The sequence below is a fragment of the Cinclus cinclus genome, chromosome Z (assembly GCF_963662255.1).
Source record: "Cinclus cinclus chromosome Z, bCinCin1.1, whole genome shotgun sequence".
Classification (NCBI taxonomy): domain Eukaryota; kingdom Metazoa; phylum Chordata; class Aves; order Passeriformes; family Cinclidae; genus Cinclus; species Cinclus cinclus.
This window is the reverse complement of record NC_085084.1, coordinates 27,033,127-27,054,486: the sequence shown is the minus strand read 5'-3', so window position 1 is coordinate 27,054,486 and position 21,360 is coordinate 27,033,127. Positions and strand designations below refer to the sequence as shown.

Here is a 21,360-nt window from a genome sequence, read left to right as displayed (position 1 = left end):
TTTAGATTCATTAATGGGTATGCACTACTAACAAACCATGTTTATTTTCAGTGCCAAGAGTAAACATTGAAATCAGAGACATTGTTGATTATTTCAATGAAAAAAAACCCACCAAACTAAAATAGAACAAAGATAAAGAAATGAAGTTTGACTAGCCCCAAAACAAGCTTTTAAAATTCTGAATTTATTTTGACAAATCTGCAAGAAGCATTATCAATTGTGTCAATAATTCTGGAAAAGTATAGAGATTTTATTAGCTATGTATTTTCTTACAATTTCTACATTTATGTCTAGAAAAAGGGTTTTTTTCTTAGTCTCTCACTAATACACAAATTTCTACCAGAATCAAGTAACATGCATAATAGAATGAAAAAAATATTTCTGAAGCAGGGTAGCATTCTTCTGGGGGAGAGGGGTTGGGCTGGGTGTTTCCCCACTGCATGCAAAGAAAACTTTAGTGAATTTTTCACAACTGCTAAGCAAACAAAAGAAAGTCCATTAGAATCTTCAGACCCTCATGAAAGGCTGGTTAATGGCACTGGTCTTAAAAGCAGATAAACCATATAATTTTACAAGAAGCAACCTGCTGAATCCTTCAGGCAGCACAGCCTGGCAATCTATCTTCAATTCATAATAATGAGGTGGCAGGAGCATGATGGAGAAATAAGTCTTCAAAAACATCACGTAAGGGAATCCAGCTGTGCTTGTATATTTTCCAGCTATTTAAAGGAAAAAAGAGAAAAAAACCTCCACTCATAAAATGTCATTTAGAAACACGCAAACAGAAATATCCTGTATCTTCTACTATGCATACCAAATATATTTGCATACCAATATAAAAATCCTGTACTCAGGAATATTTGTTTTTACATGAAGCTATTAGAATTCATTGCTGCAGTTCAAATATTCAAATTTTAAAGAAACAGTTGTCTACCTCTTTAGCATGCACAGATGTTTTCCTGTGAATTTCCAATGCATAATAACAGGGAAAAAGAAATAACAGAGTTCATTCTGACTGGATTATATGCCTAGCATCTTGACTGAAGATGTAACACAAAGATGCTATTTCCAGAGAGAAGCCCACTGTCAATCATCAGCTACTCCTCCTGATCTAACTGCCAGGTATGTGTACAGTGATCCAAGCCCTGCCTATTCCAAAGTTGAATGCACAGGCTCTTCTTGAAAATGGTTTATGCGATCAAGGAAATCCAACAACCTTAAATTAAGCTGCATCCCTTTTTTCCAGTTTTATTAGATTTAATTAATAAAGCAACAATCCCTGTTGAGCAGCGTAAGGTGTTTACAAAGAAACTGTAGTATTTTAAAATCTACAGACCTTATTGTAGAACTCAAATAGCTCCTGATGGCTAAATTCTACAAACACCTTCTTCAGGTTCTGTAAAGAAGAAAGAAAAAACAAATTAAAGAAAATTGAGGAATAAAACATGCTCCTTTTTTTCTGTCTCTTAATTTCTCTTTTATTAATTTCTCTTTTCTCTTTTCAACATTACCTCCAGTAAATCAGAATATGAGATTAAGCTATATGTAAGATAATGTTTAGTTTCCTTCCATTCACTATAATGTTCCTCATACATGTATATTTCATTTAAGTGAAGAATTCAAATCTACTAGTATATCTACTCTCCTCCTGTGAAGAATGGTAATCAAATAATCTATGTAAAGAATTTAGTTACCTTAAGTCAGACAAAAATGAAAGATTACATTCATCTTTCTCAGCAGTCCATCTAAGATCTGGTAAATACCATTTCACAGTAACAAAGTCAGTAGTGTATTTGACTGAAATGGCACAGCTATTAAAGTACTGCACAGGCACAGAGCTGATACTTCCATTCACTAATCTAACAGTTCCAATCTTAGCATGCTGACACTGCTAGGCACCCATGCAGATTCAGCCCAAGTTAACAATTAACACAACAGCTTCAAAGCAGTGCTTAAGCACTTAAAAAACCCACCACATAACACAACTGATGAAAACTACTGTAGATAAAACAGATGGTGCTGAAATAACATACTCACACGTTTCTTTAACTGGTACCAACTTCATGTACCACTTGGGTTAATAGAAAATCTTGTTTATCCACTCAGATTAAATGAGTGGACACTTTTGCATACAGACAAGGCTGCAGGCCAGATTCTATGTACTCAAAGCAATGCAAGTCTCAAGTTATGCCAAATAATGTCACTGAATTTGGCACACCAAATGCACAAGACCAGCAGAAGCCCTGGGAACACAGTATATGTACTGCCTGGTGCCTGCTCTTCAAAAGGAGCTGTACGAGACACAGGAAAAAGATAAAATAACTGGGGCCAGCCTGTCTGGTGCAATTCCTCCCTCTCACTCTGCAGAAAGAAGGATCCCTTCCAACAATTTCAGGACAGCTACAAAAGCCTAGAAAAGGACCAGTGATTTGCATGAGAGACCAATCTTCCCCCTCTGGGAAGGAACAATGCAATACTGTGAATCGTATGGTGAATGCAAAATAAAAGTACCAGGACAGCAGTTTTCTTTGCCATGACTCCAGCTGATTCTCCCTCCAAAGAGCATAATGCCATGACAGGGAAGTAAAAGCATTTTTAAAGGCTTTCTAACAGCTAAGAAACAAAAAAGAAAGCAAACAAGGGTTTTTTTCAGAAGAGAAGGAAGGTTGAGGAAAAAGAAAGATACATTAATAGCAAAAGGATCCACCATTTCAGCTGGGATGTTTGCTTGGCATTTGCCTTCCTAGGATTTTGGTGACTGAATGGAAGGAATCAAAAATGCAAAGAGGAGGTTCAACTAAAGGAAGACATCATGTATCTTAAAAGTTTACCAGTCACAGTTAATAACTAGGATAATTTCTGGAAGGGGAGTCTGCTGGATTTTGATGTGGCAGAGAAAGACCTCTGGCCAGCAGATGTCATTTCTCCAATCCCTTTGTCTCATTCAAGATGGGCATCTTCTGGTACTACTTCAGACCAGCAAGCACAATAAATTCTCTCTCTCTCTCTCTCTCTCTCTCCTTCTCACTACTTGTCTTTCTTATTTTCTAACTACATTAGTTAGTGCTAGTTAGAAGATAGAATATGCAAATGAAAGAAGTGTAGGTCTTTTAATTCAGATTCTCTCTATATGTACTAAAAAAACCCACTATGCTTTATGAACAGGATGAGATCTGTCCTCCCATATTATTTAATAATCATACTCTGAAAACCAGGACGAAATTCATGTTGGATTGTGACAGGCAAATATCTGTGGAGTTCTAAAAGAAAGCATGCTATGCTAGTCTATGTTTCTGGTCTGGGGTGGGAGTAGGGGTGTCAATGGGAGAGAGGTGTAACAATCTTGTATGAAATATGTTGTTTATCTGCATTTAATCATCTGCTAAAGCACATTTGTTTGTATGTGTAAAAACCTGGTACATCTACTACACCACTTCAACAGAGTGTAGTGTCACAAAAAAACCCATGCAGAAGTATGGCACAATTTAAAATGTTTCTTTACTATATTAAATTTTTCACTAGCATGACTTCATTAAGGAAGGTGACAAATTATCATTATTATATGGTCAGGAGTTCCTATATAAATTACAAAAACATTGTATCATAACGAGATCCCTACCTAAAAACCCTGCCTCTGAGGAGGCTGATGGCTCCCCATTTTTAGCTGAGATATCCATTATTCACTTATTTGCTTGATTCTCTGTGAATATAAACAAGTGCAATTAACATGTGCCACAGGACTAGGTTACCATCCACTTCTTCAATTACTCAATAAAATTGTCTTAAAAGTAACTGTGTAGATAGAATATTGGTAAACTCCCTAGAGCAGGCAAATTCCTAATATACTTAATGGAATTTTACTCAGATAAGCATACAAAATTACAAATAATATTTCAACCATAACTAAAATTCAAGGTTAAAAAAATCACCCTCAGCTTACTTACTTAATTAAATGTCACTGTGAGACAAAGCCTCAACCTATTTATGAAACGTACAGCTAAGATGACTTCTTTTATCTGCACATACAAGTTTCCAGATGTTGCCGCTGATCTAGTATGTGTTTCCCAGACGTAAATAAGAAAACACCGATTTGCTGGATGTCTAACTTTTTTCTTCTTTTCATCAAATGTATCATTCTTTTTTCCACTTTTCTTATAAATATCTTCCCATCCCTCACCTTCACACTACTCTCTTCCTCACTTTTTGGCATCTCATCTTCTCTTTCCTTTTATCATCTTCACATGAAACAAAATTAAATTCAACAACCAGAAAACAAAATTTATTCCCATTGTCACACTTTGTCACTCCAATAGTTTTTCTAATTACATCCCAAATTTTGTTGCTGTGCCAGTGCTAACTTCTAGCTCCTACTTCTAAGAGTTTCAGCCATGAGTGTGACAGTTTCATAGCATCAGAGGAACATAGCTGAACATGCTATTCTTATGAAGACAAATAAATCTCTATAAAGTACCAAACGCTCATTCTTTGGGCTGCTTTGAGAACATGGAGACAGGCTTTTTGACTGATACAATATCCATGAAGTGTGGCAGGTACTGCACTGGAGCAATATGTTCAATGAGCATAGCTAATGAGCGTGTGCAGCACATTAGCTAAGTAAAAGTTACTGTTAAGTTCAATGTGTTCATCAACTGTAAAACATGACAAAGCTTTGCATTTACTATCAGAAAGGTCTGTGTGAATTGCAGGTGTCACCAAGAAAAATCTTTATATCATTCTGAATTCACTGTAAGGAATATGGTAATAACTTTCTGAAATGTGTGGTTTAACGTGTTTGGCCATGTATCATTAGTGAATGTATTTTAAGTGTAAAAATTAGATTTTAGTGTCATTTTGCCTTCATATGACTAGAAGAAATCTGATTTCATTCCACTCCCACCCCAGGGTTGTATCAATTTACAACTTACAGCCTCCTGAGAACTTTGAAATCTAGTAAGTTTAACTGATTAGAGTTGTTTTCTTCCCTTGAGTATCTTCTCACTTACTGTCTGCTATTATTGTAAAAACATAACACCTTCATCAGTCTCCAAAACCAAATTTCCTTTGGGGTTGGAAGAGGGGCAGGGAAGACAAAAGAGAAATGAGAGGAAAATTAAGATAAAACCTTTGTATTCACAGTCAATATTAATATGTTATCCTAACTAAAACAGCCATTCTGAATGTCTGGCTAATTCTACAAAATAGACACAGTCTTTTAATATATACTTAGCTTACAACCACGACCAAACAGTTAAGCATTTAGCTGAACATGATCATCAGCATAAAATTATATAAGATACAAGATATGTAAGAGTCTCCAATTTCCTCTTATCTTGGCTAACTATTTAAAAACTAATACCTTCTTGCTGCAAAATGTTTCTATGGAAACCAAGCAAAAATGGACTCCTTGAAATACCTCAGAAAGCAGAGGTAAATATCTGGTTAGAACCAAAAGAATGGGGTTTTGCTTTTAGGGGGCTGGTTGGTTGTTTGGTTGGTTGGTTGGTTGGTTGTACAGTGGGGATGTTTATGTGTTTGTAGTGGTTTGTTGGGATTTGTTTTTAATACAGTGCTCTAGATAGTCTTATTTTGATGTACTACTGCAAAAAGCCTTATTACTAATGACAGAGTTTTGCAACCTTACATACTACACAGCTATTACACACATTTAAGTTCCCAACCCCGTGCATAAGCACAGAGTAAATGCATAAGAAGTTATAAGCAAAAGCTAAACTACTGGTTTAAAGCTAACTTGAACAGAAAAACCCAATACTACTGTTCTCAACTGCAAAGCTATAACTACTTCAACAATCTTGAAAAATAAATGTCAAGTATTTTGAAGCAAATGGAGGGATAAGCTGAATTATATATTTATAAGCTAAATGTCTATTGGTAATGATGATGTTCTGTGACTGAGCACATGTAAAAAATACAGTATATTCAGCAAAGCTTTTTAATAGTAACTAAGTGAGATAATATACATCCCAGTCTCCATATTCTAATATTACCTTTAATATTATCTTGAGCTACATTTCCATTAGGCTTGAGAGAAGAATATTTTCACATTTGCTACCCATTCTCCAATTTATTCCTATTAGATATCCTTAAAATCTCAGATATAACAGAATTATATGGATAACTAAGATAATCAGTTTATGGACAAATTAAGATACATTCCTAAACAGACCCCAGTTGATTATTACTAGCTTACATTTCCCTCTGGACCTATCAATTTTTGTGCTACATTAATTCAGACTTCCTTTAGATTTGCTTGGACCCAGGAGAACTAGGTGCATTCACCTAGGCACTTACAACTTACAGCCCTTTTTTTATTTGTATCTCACAGAATTTATCAAAAAGTTTGAGCTGCTTGGTCAGGAGATCAATTTTATGAAGAGTACATGCATTAAAACAGACCAGCATCTCTTAGAAGCACACCTTTTTCTTAACTCTGCACATAAGAGACAGTAATTACAACTTCTTCATATTCTTACAGCTGTAAATGGATGTAATTCAGCTCAGGGGTTCAGCAAAACACAGAGAGTTAATATACAGACTAATATATTCCTAATTTAACTTTTTTCACATCATCAAAAAATGTGACCTTCAAGCTTTTTTTTCCAGCTTATCTCCATTTCCAATACCAAATTATTATTTTTGTAGAGGAAAAAAAATCATATTTTATGACTGAATTAAATGCTTTTCAAGTTTAAGTGTTTAACCATTATAAAGTATAAAATACTAATCCATTCTTTTCCTGACCAACATATTAACATCTGGTTTGCAAATGTATTGCGCTCTACCTTTCAGAGTTGCAGCTCTTTTACATTTAAACTTAAGAAATTCAAATTCCTTGTGGATTCAGGTAGATCAAGATCTGCATCATACTAAAGATGTTTTTCCCTTCCTTCAAAACCTACATGTAAGCACCCTATCAAAAGGTCTGTATTGTCTCCTAAGATCTAACCAATGTGTTACTGGGATTTATTGGATACATACAGATAAATTGGAGATACATACAGATAAATCTTGAATCTCACTCCAGCAGATCATTTAAACATGTTTGCATGGAAAATACCAAGAATTAATTTATTGCCTAGTCTGATAATAAGGAAACAGATTTTGCAGGCATTTGGAAACGTACAGAAGACCAGACATAATCCCAAACTGTGATAAGAATTGTCAGTTATTGCCATTTTCATAACTCCCGTTCTTCTCCATCCTCACAAAAATATCCATTACTGGCTGAATGAACTGATGCAAAACTATAGACAGGAGATGGGACACAACTACTAAAAAGATCACATAGGCTGGGAAGACCACAGAGCATTAGAGGTAGCTATGTCCCTTTTTTCAAGTAGGCAAGAAAAATGCTTTTAAAACTGAGAGAATTATCTGAAAAAAACCCCAAAAACTACACTCTTCACCTCAGTACATTGTGTCAGAGTAAATACAATCTTGCTAAAGAAAAGAGAGACAGAAAAGCCTTTTTTTCCAATAGCTGTATCCAAGCAAAGTGTTCCTAGGGAATTTACATTCCTATGAGTACCATCATTATATTGGTTGGCCTTTTAATGATACTTTTTCATGAAAAATCTCTCAAAACCAGGAATCTAGAGATGAAGGTTGACACTTCTGTGCAGATTATTTTAAATACATTTCTAGAAAAACATCAGTGAACAAACATGCTTTTTGGAGAAATGGGGGTAGATGTGTAACAGTGTATGCCTATCACTTAAAAGCACGTGTTTTATATTGATACTTCCCTGTATGTTGCAAGTACAGAAAATGGCTCATAGAAGATCTACTGAAAGATCTACTGACTTGCTTTATGTCAGTTCTGTATTTTGTATTTACGTTCACATGCCCTTTCCTTTTTTGAAGATAACTATACACACTGCACAAGCTCCTGACTGATTCCTTACTAGATTCCACATGGGTTCAGTCACTAATAGCAACAAGCATCCATCCACATGAATATTGCTGTATTTTCAGGATTCAATAGCAAAACATGCATAACTTTCAAAAAAAGTATATCCAACAAAGCATATATTTAAAAATCACTTCATTCACTGAAAGGCTGTCACAATTACTAAGAATGTCACAGATTAATCTGAGGAACAGGTCCTAATAATTATTATTTTCCTGTTTCATTTCTCAGCTAATTTTGCAAATTCTACTGTACTCCAAATACTGCAGAAAGCTCTCTAAAAAAGTAATCTTACTATTTAAAAAAAACCAAAACAACCAAACACTCTTTCTTCCTATCAAATTTCACCATATCAAGTTTGGAAAAAAGTTCATGGGAAATTGCATACACCCTAATTGTTGCATACTGCTTATACTGTCTGTAACTATCAAAATATAACTTTCTTCTTTAGTCAGAGCTATACTGTGATAACTGGTTTTACTCTTCAGAAGAAACTAAATTCTTATGTTTCACAATTTAGTAATTTGTCACAGAACTTAGGATATTAAAAAAATTAAGTTCAGGAACACTGCAAGGAAAAACAGGCAGTTGTGTGTTTCTTTTATTTCCAATGGGGCTAGTATGTATAAATCTTCAAAGCCTTGAAGATCAGTGAGTTCACATTTCTATTCTAAAGATAGCTCACATCAAAACTGACACAACAATCAGTTCACCTCTAATACTAAGGAATTCACCTTTCTTCTTGTTATAGTGTTCACAGATAACCTCTGCTGAAGAAACGGAAAACCTAGGCATGCTGGCACTAGAAATGTTTTCAAGCGTTTCTGACCTCACGTGTGCACCAGATTTGATCACAGCGGATTGCATTTTGATTTGATGCCACATTAAATTTTACTAAGTACATATCAAAAAGATGCCACATAGCCATAGTTGTGAAGTATTTTCATTATTGCAATCAGAAAATAATCAAATTCTAGGAAACGAACAAAACTGAGTGTAAATATTGAGTGCAATGTTAACCTAGTATTGTCATCCACCAGTTTAAGATTTTGAGTTTAAATGGCAAACAATGCACCTTGGGTAAGTGTCTTGGAACAGTGAAGCTCAGCCTACAGCATCAAAGCTGCACTGAGAACTCTTTGCATCTAGACATACAAATGTCAAAACCCCCTATTAGCAAGAAGAGCAGCTCAACATCATGCACAGAGTGTTTTAAAGAGCTTCTTGCATGTCTCGCTTGCAGCTGATTTAATTAACCTGGAGTTACAAATACGTTATGTTCTAGTCAGTTACTCATCTAATGTTGGGTCTGAAGCTGGATTTAGAGGAAGCCAAAATTGTCATTCAAACCACTCAGGAAGCCACCCCTTTGTTCTTGTCTAAAAGATAGACAAAATCCTCTCTGTCCAGGGAAGAAACCTGGGTTGTTATCATCTGCATCCACGTCTAGAGTTACTGATCTAACAGAAACATTACATGGTGAAGTCACGCAGATGACTAACATTCTAAGAAGGATTTATATCGCCATTTAAGAATGGAGGAAGCTGTCATCTTTTTGAATTACTACCTTCTGACCCTGCTTCAGTAAGAAACTCCATTGCTGTATTGTTTTACCACAAAGAGCCAGTCTTTCTTCATCTCTGGAATACTTGAAAGTATCTATTGTTTCTACAGAGGCACAAGGTAAGCAGCTGGAAAAAAGATGCCAGAAGTGAGAGGAGAGATCTAAGGAAGCTCAGATCCACAAGAAATCAATGTAACTGATGTGAAAACACCCTTCCAAAAAATCTGCTTAAATATTTACAAAATGTCAAGATTAGATAACTTGTAAATTAGTTATTTTTGTTTGAAATGGGTCACTCAGAGTATCACAAATTTGGATTTTGTTAGGAAGATCACCAAAGCTAAAGTGTTTGGGGCTTTTTTTTTTCTGTGCTAAAAGGATGCTAGTGGCCGTCTGCAAGTATGTTTTTGATCTCCAGTGGGCAAATAATTCCAGCAGCTAGCAACTAGGGGCTTGCAAACAAATCTCAGCTGCTGAAAGACAGGGAAGTCATGCAGGAATGAGGGATGTTAACTTGCTAAGTAATGCATATTTTATCCATTTTTAAAATTTACTTCTTTTTATGAGGAAGTCACCTACTTACTATTTTTACTGCATTCTAAGGGCTGTACTATATCTACAGCTTTTGCTACGATGCTCCCAATCTACAAATTAGTGGTGGTATCTCTTCCTTCCTATAAGCAACCCAGCAAAGCCTTGAACTGGAACTACCTGTTCGTATCAAGGACACACTGATGTCAGAGTGTGAACAAAATTACATCGCACCACTAGCCTGACTAAGTAAACACCAACATTTCTCAGGCAATAGGCCACAGTGCAAAACTGGAAGAGACCATTAAAATCAAAGTTTCTCAAATTAGACAAAATGCTTCACCTTTTTATAACAATTACAAATATATTATATTGTCTTCTCTCATGATTGCTTCACAAAATTAATAAGAATGTGGAAACAACCACTTACTACAAAGCAATCAAGCAACAACTTTTTAATTTGTCACTGAAGGTTGCACACGTTCTAATGACACAAAATCAGCTTTTTTTTGGATTTCAGACAATGGAATTTCAGGGATTTTGCTTTACTACTTTTGATGACAAGTTATTTAAAGCTTGATGCAGTGGAGTGGTGTGAATTCTCACTGCTTACTGAAAACTGGACGAAGTGCTAAGGACAGAAAGTACAAGTTCTGTGTGTTTTCACATACACCAAAGACGAAATGAGATTTCTCACCCACAGTTTCCTTCAAAGCCAGACTATGAATATAAGCATGTAAGTAATATCTTAGGAAAGAAACGAAAAATAATTTTTTGGCTAACATAAGCAACTTGAAAGAATGTATCAAATCCTTTTTAATTTTCTTCAAGTCTGTACGCTATTGAATTACAGTTCAAACAGGTTGCTTTAAAAGACAGCAAGTAATATGAAGAATACAGTACAGATTATTTTACGGATGGCAGGAGCACAATCCAGTACTCAGGCTGGCTGCAATGGTTTCAGTAATTATCAAAACCAAGATACTTTTTATGCTTCCCTCTCAAAACGAATCCATTTAGCTTCCAATTAATTACATTTTTCTCTTTCAAGACAGCACTGCAGGATGCAAAACTAAAATAGCAGAGCAAGCAATAAAAAGTGTATGTGGCGTAATCTTTTCACAAAAATAGACACAAAATTAATATTTAAACTAAACATCCTTTTTATCTTTTTAGCATATGAGTTCTTCAAAGGGAAAAATGGAATAGTAAGACATTACAGGTCACTTTGCAAATACTATTTTCTAAGAATCACACACCATTAAGATTGGAAAAGACACCCCAAGATCAAAGAGTCCATCCAACCTTTCATCAAACACCACCATGCCAACTAAACCACAGCACTGAATGCCACACTCAGTCATTTCTTGAACACTTCCTCTACCACCTTCCTGGGCAGTCTGTTCTAACGTTTAACAACCCATTCCAGGAAGAATTTCTACCTGATGTCCAACACGAGCCCCACCTGGAGCAGCTGGAAACCATTTCCTCTTGTCCTGCTACTACTTCCCAACCTTTCTACAACCTCCTTTCAGGCAGCTGTTAGTACCAAGGCAGCGACCAGTTGCATTTGAGGTGTAAAACTGGTCACTGAGCATCAAAAAAATTAACTAGAAGAATGAATGGGTGACAGCTGAACTGGTGAACCAGAAAGACAGCCTGATGATCCTGGTCAGGATCAGGGTGACAGCACTCTTTATAAAAGAGCATATTAAGAGTATCTATGTTTTCTTACTGGTGTGACAGAATTAATAGTTGAACACACACTAAAGGGAGATGCCACTGGATTCCAGGTATGAGAAATGTTTTCTATCTGTTGAAGAAAGTAATTCCAAAACTCTGCACAGAAGATTGAATTGCCCAAATTAGAAACCAGTTTCTTTAATGAGAACAACAGTCTAACATATGTGGGAGCATTATTTTTAAAGGATTAAAACACTGTTTGGAAAGAGAAGTAATGCTATTTGAGTAGTTTTGTTTATTTTGGAGATAAAAAGTTTGACTGGTTTACAACCATAAAGTAGGCAGGACTCTATGGTCAGGCAATGGCTCTGTGGGACTAGAGGCTACCTAAGGAATACATAGATCCAACAGTTGATTTGCCAGTAGGCAATCTACTTCTCAATCTGATGAACACAGTACTTGGGGTTTTGTGGCATTGGTAATATCCTCTAAATCCTTCTATATAATATCCTTCTAAAGCTGAAGCCTACAGAGACATAAAATTCCATAATGCAGTAACAAAGCCTGATACTGCAAAAGGGCCAGCTGAATAAACCACATGCCTGTATTCAGCAAGAATTCTGATATATAGTCAAAATTAGGTTTTGTATTTGAACTAAAATGTTTCTTCAGTAGTTGTTCAGATTTTCTGTGTGTTGAAAATATTGAAATCTGAAAATAAACATATGGAAGGACAAAAGCTACAAGACATTTAACATAGCTGTTCTTGGTAAAACAGTGAATGAAGATCCAGAACGATTTGCCATTCCTTTTTTCTTCTGGGAACTAAAACTTTCCTTTCTGAAATACACCCTTCAAGGAATGACAAGAGAGTCTATCCTTAAAATGCATTCCATCATAAGAAGAAGATAAGAGAGCATTTACCTCCCCAAGCAAAAACACAGCCATCAGCCCTACTTTAGCAATTCTCTTCTGCTCACCACTTGTAAGGCTTCTGCACCCAGTCCTGCACAGCCCCAGTACAGGACAGATGTTTGGAAGCTGGGGGCAGTTGATCTGAAGGGTTATCATCTGGATATACCTGAAGTGAGGAGATACTAGAGGAAGGTTTGCTGAGTTTGTAACAGGGTTAAGAATAGGGAATCTACTTGCAGTTCTATTGTCCAGGGGTAATCCTTAATGTTATTGCAGTCCTTATTTATTTGTGCCCAAAAATTCGCACTGTATCTTTAAGACTCTACAAACAAGAACCCTAGTGCAGAGTGTGCTATCACAGGTGTTCAATGAACAAATGAGAAAATTGGTAAGTGCACTTTGTTTTATTTAAAACCACCAGAGGCGAGAACCTAGGATAAGGCCAGGCCGCACTCGGCAAGCCAGCCAGCCAAAGAACTGCGCTGCACAGAGCGCCTCTCAGGACATCAAGCTCCCTGGAAGGACCCAGCTGTGCTGGGCACCTCGGAGTCCTCACAGCCCTCACCCCTCACGGATTGGTGCCTTTTCCAACCCTCGCTGTGATTGGTTTCTTTCTTGGTCGCTGGTTGGTTCTTACAGGGGTGCAATCTGGACCAATCGTTTCGGAGCCCTTTGTTCTTACAGGCTGGCGCATTGTCCAATCACAGTTCACAGATTGCTGTCCTCACCCCATGAAGTAATGATCTAGAAAGTTCCCTTCACCCAGCCGGCCGAACACTTCTCACCTGCCCTCAGTATCCACACGTACACCCACACTGCAGTGCCACCAACCTGTCAGTCACAACTTACCCATCATTATTCACAACTTCATAGCAATCAATTAACAATTCATAATCTTGTAACGATTAATAACTTTATCACATCAACTAACAACCCACAACTCCACCCCCGAACATGAACTCATTTATAACAAGTGCTTTTACAACCATCTTTTGCAGGCGGTTTCCTGGGTTTTGCCATGTAGTATTTGCTTCACTGGCTCTTTGGTCTTTGCTTAAGCAGAGATCTTCTCCTTTTTGGATTCTCCTGTCACTTTTTTTTTTTTCCTCATCTTGGAGAGGTTGCAGTAGGAGTTTTGTACTGCCTTGGGGAGGATTCCGCAGGTGCCCACCCACAGTCCAGGCACTAGCCAGAAGCAGTGTGGTGGCCCTGGCAGCAACCAGCCGGGCCAGCAAAACTGAGTGAGTGTCCAGGCTGGGACCACCAACACTGAGTGAATGGCAAACACCGAGTGAGAGCCCCTGGCCAGGGCTCGCACTGATGTGCCTCTGTGGGGAGGGCCTGGCCCTGGCTGAGCCATCCAGTATCTCTCCAGCTGCTCTGGGAGCTCTTTCCTGCCTTCCCGGCAGGAATCTGCTGCCATCTCGTCGCTCTGTCCAAAAGCCCAAGGGTGTCCCTGCTGGGCAGGGTCTCAGGAAGGGCATTTCCAGCATTTCGGGTCTATTTGTTGGTGCGGGGGATATTGAGTTTGTAGCAGTTTGCTATCTAGCTGCCATTTACTGTTACCTTCTTTATTCTTGCCTGTTGTAGCTTTGTTACTAAATTGGTGTGGTTTTGTTTTTTTATTTTTTTCCACTAATATCTGTTGGTATCTCTTTAATCATAGGTGGGAAGGAAGTTACTAATTTCAGACTGCCCACTTCTTTACACTGTCTCAAACCCATACACCTATATGTAACAATTGTAGCACTAAAATGTATCTCTGTGACAGGTGATTTTAGGTTATTCTATTAAATACTTGAGATGTTATCTGTTTAGTGAGTTCACCTCATAACAATCATGTTTGCCAACAGGTAATAACCATCGCTTATCTGAAGACTTGACAAGGAATACAATTTCAATCCATTTAATGAGCATTCAGTTTCTCCGAATAATTCCCACAGGGAGCCGATCTAAACAAAATCCCAGAAGTTGTCAACCACACCTTCTCCATGGCCACTGTTCTTCACTCTTAAAAAACGTAGCTGTGGATGCATCAGTAATTTCAGTAGATATTGAGTGATAAGCAGTGAGAGTAGACAGAAAGACGATCCAGGTAATCTGGTAGGAGACCAATGAGGTTCACAAGAGACAAGGCTGTTGTTCAGTTAAGTCTTGGGATCTGAAGACCTACTGGCATCCTGTTTATCACAACCAGTTTGAAAGTGCTGCAACTGGAGTGTGATTAAAGAATTCCAGCACAAGCTTCAATAACTCTGAAACTTTAAGAAGAGTATAAAACATCCATAAAAAGCAAGTGTAAGAGTAAATACCTAAAGGGTCCGGAGCTCTTGGATAAAAAATTGCCACTATTAGTCATCTTCACCTCTAGACACTACCATTCAGAGCATCATTGGGCCATAGGGCTCTTGGTGCAGAGGCAAAATGCTATGGTCAGATAATACAAGGAACTAGATTATCTTCAACCACTAAAATGTGCTTAATAGAAAGTCAGTATGTTAATTTTGCATTAGTGGTTACATAACCCATTCTCTCAGAATCAAAGACAGCATAAAAACACAAGGCTGGCATAAACTCTGTATTAGCTGCATATATTCTAGTTAATGTGACAGAATGGTTATCTTGTACCCAACATTACAATTCTTCTGTGAACTACCAGCAGTGCAGAGATACAGTTAATGATTGCGAAATCATGCCTTGACTCCATGGTGTTAACCTAATTGTGAAATTAGACTTCGTTTATTTCACAGCTGGGTACTGACTGGTTAGGAATTGAACTGAAAATGGTATTTACAGGCCAGTATGTGGCAATACTCCCCAGCAAACAAGAGACTGAAGAGGCGAAGATAGATATCAAAATGGGGCTGTAAATTACCTTCCTGAATGCTCTTACTCAAAATCTGCCTGGAATATTTCACTACTCTTAAGCCATACCAGAATGAATCTCACAGGCCAATATTCAGATGATAATAATAACAATGGTTACTAGCAAATGCTGTATTTTCTACACTACTCTTTAATGTAGCACGACATCATCTCCCTGGTGTTGCAGTTTCCTGTATAATACATTTTTCTAGCACTGTTTCATGGAAACCAAGAAACACTGACAGAGATTCACAATCAAAACCAACACAAATTAATTAAACTTTAAGGCATTTACTTCAGTTACTTCATATTACTCCAGAATCCCACTGCTTCTAGTTGCTGACTACAAAAAGCTCCAAAATCTTCTCTAGTTGAATGACTACAATCAAAAGCACAAAATAATGCAAGGATTTTAAAACTAAATATAACTTTGTTACTAATAATGTTTTCCAGCCTGACCATGGTGGTTTAAATAGCTTCACAATCAAGAAAATGTGTGAAATCAATTGTGACTGGGAATTACAAAGAAAGTGTTTAGTTCATGCAGATCAATGTAGAAATCAACAGAGACCTTGAAAAAGACAGATCTCAGAATCAAGAGTCTGCAAGAGTGGCTTCTGTCCAGCCTTGTCATCACCCTGCTCTAGGAGCGAGGAGGAAAAGACAGGAAAAGACATTTTGCCATCCCCAAAATACCCAATTAGATGATACTTGGACTTCATTACAGTCTGCCCTGGTATTTTCATGGCAAAATGCAATTTTGGTGGACCACAGGTACAGACCACCATAAAGTCCACCTATTAAAGGCTCAAAATATGCACAGTATTTTTGCTAGTATAGCTACATCTCAGTGAACTGTAGTAAATGCTTTATTATTTAATTTGTTTGCATTTTGGTTTTTTTTGCAGCTGCTTTCCAGTGAACTGCAGTGAACATATTATTTGGGCTTTTTATTTTTTTGGGGGGGTCCCCCTTTGAGGGAGAAAAAATGCACCTGAAATAAATAAACTCCTTTTAGAGATAATTTCTCACAAAAATGAAATGTGCTCAAGGGTGTCCACATTTTATGTAAACACTTTGCATGAAATAATTTTATTATGGTTAAGATAAATATCAGTGGACAAAAGGGGGGAATGGAACAGGGTAAAACTACCAGCTTTTATTGTATTCACTGATTAACACTACATCATTGTAGACTAAAAGAACTGCAATGGTGTACACAAATGTATAAAAATGTACACAAGTGAGCTTTCCAGCATCCCTGAGAACTTACCAAAGATATACTACATTTGTTCACAGGTTTGTGTGTCATCTGCAGCACAGCATGAGATTAGACTGGCTATACAGTCTAATGCTTTCTTTATAAGTTTACCTAGCCACAATGTTCAGTTCTCCCTTTTGCAGAAAGATGAAATTACTTGCAAATGCATCTGCTGATTTCACTTTCCTCTTGATCCTCAACACTAACACCTGAAGTTTTAAAAGTGGCACTTCTGAAGAAGCTTAGGAGACTCCAAGAGTGGTAACTTGCCTCATACATAATTTCATACTAGTAGTTTATATTTCTTACTAAGACTAAAGAGCAGATCTGTATAAATCAGTAAATTGAGTTTCCTCATGTAATGAAGATCTGTAACACCTTGATTCTTGAGTTATTTTCATTTACTTTCAGTCCAGGTTGGGACATCTTTTGCATGACAGTTGATGTGAACTACTATACTGTTTAGATTCTACCTTCATAGTCCAATAGAAACTGTTACATCACAGAATGTACTTCTTAGAAAAACCCTCATGCCTACAATATGAAAAAGTCTCTATTAAAAAATTGAGATCTAAACCTCATTTGAAAATTACTTGCTTTTCAAAAAATCCAATTAATTAACAAGCAGTTTTAGGCAAAACTGTCTGTCCATTTCAAAAGACAATTAATATCTTTGCCCAGAACATTAAAACTTATATGGCCATAGAAACACCAACACTTAATTCAATACTGAACCATCTTGCTAGAGGGAAAATGTAGAATAGCTCCTTTGTAAACACTGTTAAAAATGTATGAGATATTTTTTGTTTTGGAAAATTTAATTATTTTTAATCCATAACCCCTAAATGTCACAAACTAAAAAACCACATGCATTCTAAGCAAAGCAGATCAGAAGCAGGCAGCATATATTAATAACAATGGGCCTATTAGCACAGAATCAGAATGCCAGTCTTAAGATGAGCAGGTCGCATGTCTGTACAGCAAGCAGACTGACAATAGAAATTTTCTCAATATGCAAACCTTTTGTCACAAACTACTTTTTTTGAAAATTGTGCTATCTGCATTTTATACAATCAGGATAAAACAAATAAGTGTCATTTTTTAAAAAATGCATAGCTGTATTTGGTTTTGCCCAAGTAGAACTGGCAGAGGACAGAAAAAATAAAATAAATGGGGGAAAAGTTGCCATTAAATAAAACTAAGTTAGAAAATACATTTTTTCCTGCATTAGAAATTATTTCAACAAGAGACTTTGAAGCACATTACAGGAATACCTAGTAATACAAGGGAAGCCAGAGATACAATCTTGGAGAAGGAAGCTATTTTCATCATAGAATCACAGACTGGCTTGTTTTGGAAGGGGCATTAAGGATCATCTGGTTCCAACCCCTCTGCAGAGGATAAGGATGCTATTCACTACCTCAGGTTGCTCAGGAATCCATCCAACCTGGCCTTGAACACTTCCAGGGATGCAAAGTGTGACAGATTTCATTTTGCGATACCAGAAAAGCTAAGAATTCTAAAAACCAAAGGCATATTTGATGCTTGTCTCCATTCCTAATCCACATTGATTCTAACACCCACCATAAACATTTTAAACTTGAAATCAACTCAATGGTCCAGAAAGAAACACCTTTTGTCATGCTCTGCTAACCAGAACTGCAATGCCATTTAAATTCCACCAATTTCAGTTGTTAAGTTCTCTTCAGACTTTCTCTTCTCCCTTCATGCATTTGCAATATTTCAAATATTTTGGTATTGATGTCAAAGGTTCTTGAAACTACTTCTTGAAACAATGTGTCTGGCCCCCAAAAGTAAACAAATGCCAATTCATTTTCACGAATCTACTTACATCATCAAAAGAACCTTTCTGTGCATGTGTTTAATTGACAGAATAAACTTGTAAATACACTCTTGGTCATTACAATTTCTGTTTGATGTTATAGAATTAGACCAAATTGGCACTTCAGTTTAATTCTACCCCAGAACACAAAACCTGACAAATTCTCAAGGAAGTCACCCCTTGGATCAAAATGCCAGAAATTACAGAACAAATATTTAGAATGAAAAAGGTAAAAGGAAATGTGCAGGCAAAGCTTCCCTTAAAAGATAAACCATTTTCCAGATTAAAAAAACATATAATATTTTCAGATTTCGTTTGTTTCACTGTGCACACTCTGAAACCAATGGCTTTAAAGGCAGCTGTGCATTCCCATCAGACAACCTTTCAGAATTCATCTGGATTTCTTCAGTTTCATGTATTTCTCTAATAACCTTCAATAGACCTCTATTCAAAGGCTTATCCCATCCTTCCTTAAACTCATAAAAAAAGTTTGCAAACACATTTCTGAGCACAAATTTCCAAAGTATTATTACTTCCATGACCATACCAACACTTTAGCTTCAACTAAAAACTTCCTGACATATCAGCTCAATTTATAAAGTAAGTATGAGTCAATGACAGTTGTATTGCTAATCCCAGTAAATGCCTTCCTTCCATCTGTTAATTGTCATGCCATTGTCAAATTGACGGGAATATATTAAGTGGCTGCTTAAAGGTTATATTGTATTTTATCTACTCAGCTTTAGAAAGATATATTTAATTACATAATAAGGAGGAATTTGCTTTAACTCCCAAATCACCTTAATTCTCAGTTCCATTTTTTCCACCTTTATTCCAGTTTCTCTTTCACAAATAGTTTAGTTTTCTCTCTATACTCTGAACTCACAGTTTGAGAGGTCTTAATTTCTTTTCAGGAAAAGAAAAGCCATGGTTTATGCCAGGAATAGGCCAAATATGACTCTGAAATGTGAATGAACTTTAGAAAAGCATTATGTCCTGCTTTTAGTTCTGTTTTTAAAAGTAAGAATCCATGTGGATTCTGAAAATTATTATTCTTTTTTTTTACACTGGTAATTAAACAGAATTATTGCTCACCATCAAACCTCTTGCAAACATGTATTTTTTTCCACAATATTGTTTTCAAGACCTGGATAATTCCTTTAATATTGCATTCCCATTCCTAAAGTCCCTTTTTTAATAAAATGGTTGTTTTCCTTTAGAATTAGAATTTTCAGAATGTTATATTATTTTTAAGTAAACACAAAGTACAGTAATTGTTTTAATTGTTGTTTCTGCAGATTTAGTATATACTGTTTCTTGTACTCACATTTGTCAAATTTATGAAACCAATGAGCCCTTTTTCTATCAAATATTGGACAAAAATAAATGTGCTAACTATAAATGAGCATTAAATTTACAGTAAAAATACAAAACCTCCTATTCAGACTACAAAAAGTACATACATGATTAATATTTTTGCTGCCAAAGCACCTACTGCTTCTCTGGATAGCAAAATATTTTTCCTTCCTTGTGCAACACCCCCTATGCAAGATTATCACTTATCTACTCCCTCCCTTTATTTCATTAAAATGTAGTCTGCTGCTCTACTGTAGAAATTCCCAGCCTGCTGCTAAACACTAGACTCTGCCTAAACATGTATAAATATGCTTTAAGATTTGATACAGCTTTAGGTGACAGCATATTAACGGAAAAAAGTATTTACATCCAGACAAATCTGATAATCACTTCGTATAGTTGTCAACTGTTTATCAGCTTATGTTAAGACACCTGATTTCTATGCATATGCAGCTGGTTAAAGCAGCACAGTTCAGGAAAGTTCAGCTGACACTCTTATTCATAAGGAGCAAACTGGGTAATGTGAGTCAACTTTTCAAATCCACCAAGACTTTCAGGCAGAAGAATGAAGTTAGATGTTACATTCTTGTAAGAGCTTTGCCTCTTCAAGCCATTGCAAAGCTGGTATGCAACCACATGGTAAGATGAGCCACCCCAAAATTGAACTTGCAGCAGATTTTCCTACTTCTACCAAGATTTTAGAGTTTTTTTTTCAATAATAAAGCAACAACTAGTCTGAATTTAGTAAGTAAAAGATTTAATATTTCTTGAAAATTATTTAATCCTAAATTCCCTTTATAACACACACTAAATACTTTTTAGATTGCTTTGTCTTTTTACAACAATCAAAAACACTTTATTACTGGATTTGTTTGTTGGGGTTCCTTTGTTTGTTTGTTTGATTCTTTCTTTTAGGATATAAGCAGCTAAAATTTTATCTAAAAGACATCTTGGTTGGAGCTTACTGTAAACTAAACAAGAATAATATTGTAGCATTCACATATGTCAACACTGAAACAATTTACTTACTTTTTAAGACTGTTTCTTTTTCCTGCCCCTCAGCTACAAGAGCATGATGCCTTTCACCAAGGCTTCTGCTTATCATGTAAAACTTCTAATTAGAACGAAGAAATATTTTCATCACCTTTAGTAGAATTCAGTGATTTTTGTAGGCAATTGCTTTAACAGAACTCTAATTAACACTAAGGGTTTTAATAGAAAGGTATACTTATGTCCACTGCTTTTTTACCAAAATAAACAATGGACAAACTTATAATTCTCCTAATACAAGGAAAAGAAAAAAAAGAGATAAGAACACTTTAAAGCCATAATTTACTGTAATGACTTGATGAATCCTGAGTCATAAAATAAGACTCAATATTTAGTGTTCTGTAGGAAAGCAGAGAAATGAGACA

The 21,360-nt window shown here is 36.3% G+C and overlaps 1 protein-coding gene across 1 annotated transcript in view; it reads right to left on the bottom strand.

Moving 5' to 3' along the window:
* Nucleotides 1-307: 307 nt before the first annotated feature.
* Nucleotides 308-21,360, bottom strand: part of COMMD10 (COMM domain containing 10) — a 99,923-nt gene continuing 78,870 nt past the window's right edge. Inside the window, exons 6-7 of the mRNA XM_062513361.1 lie at nt 1,337-1,396; nt 308-719 (exon numbers count right to left, since the gene is read on the bottom strand). Coding sequence (XP_062369345.1) covers nt 681-719; nt 1,337-1,396 — 99 coding nt within the window. The 3' untranslated portion in view covers nt 308-680. The remainder of the gene's footprint in view (nt 720-1,336; nt 1,397-21,360) is intronic.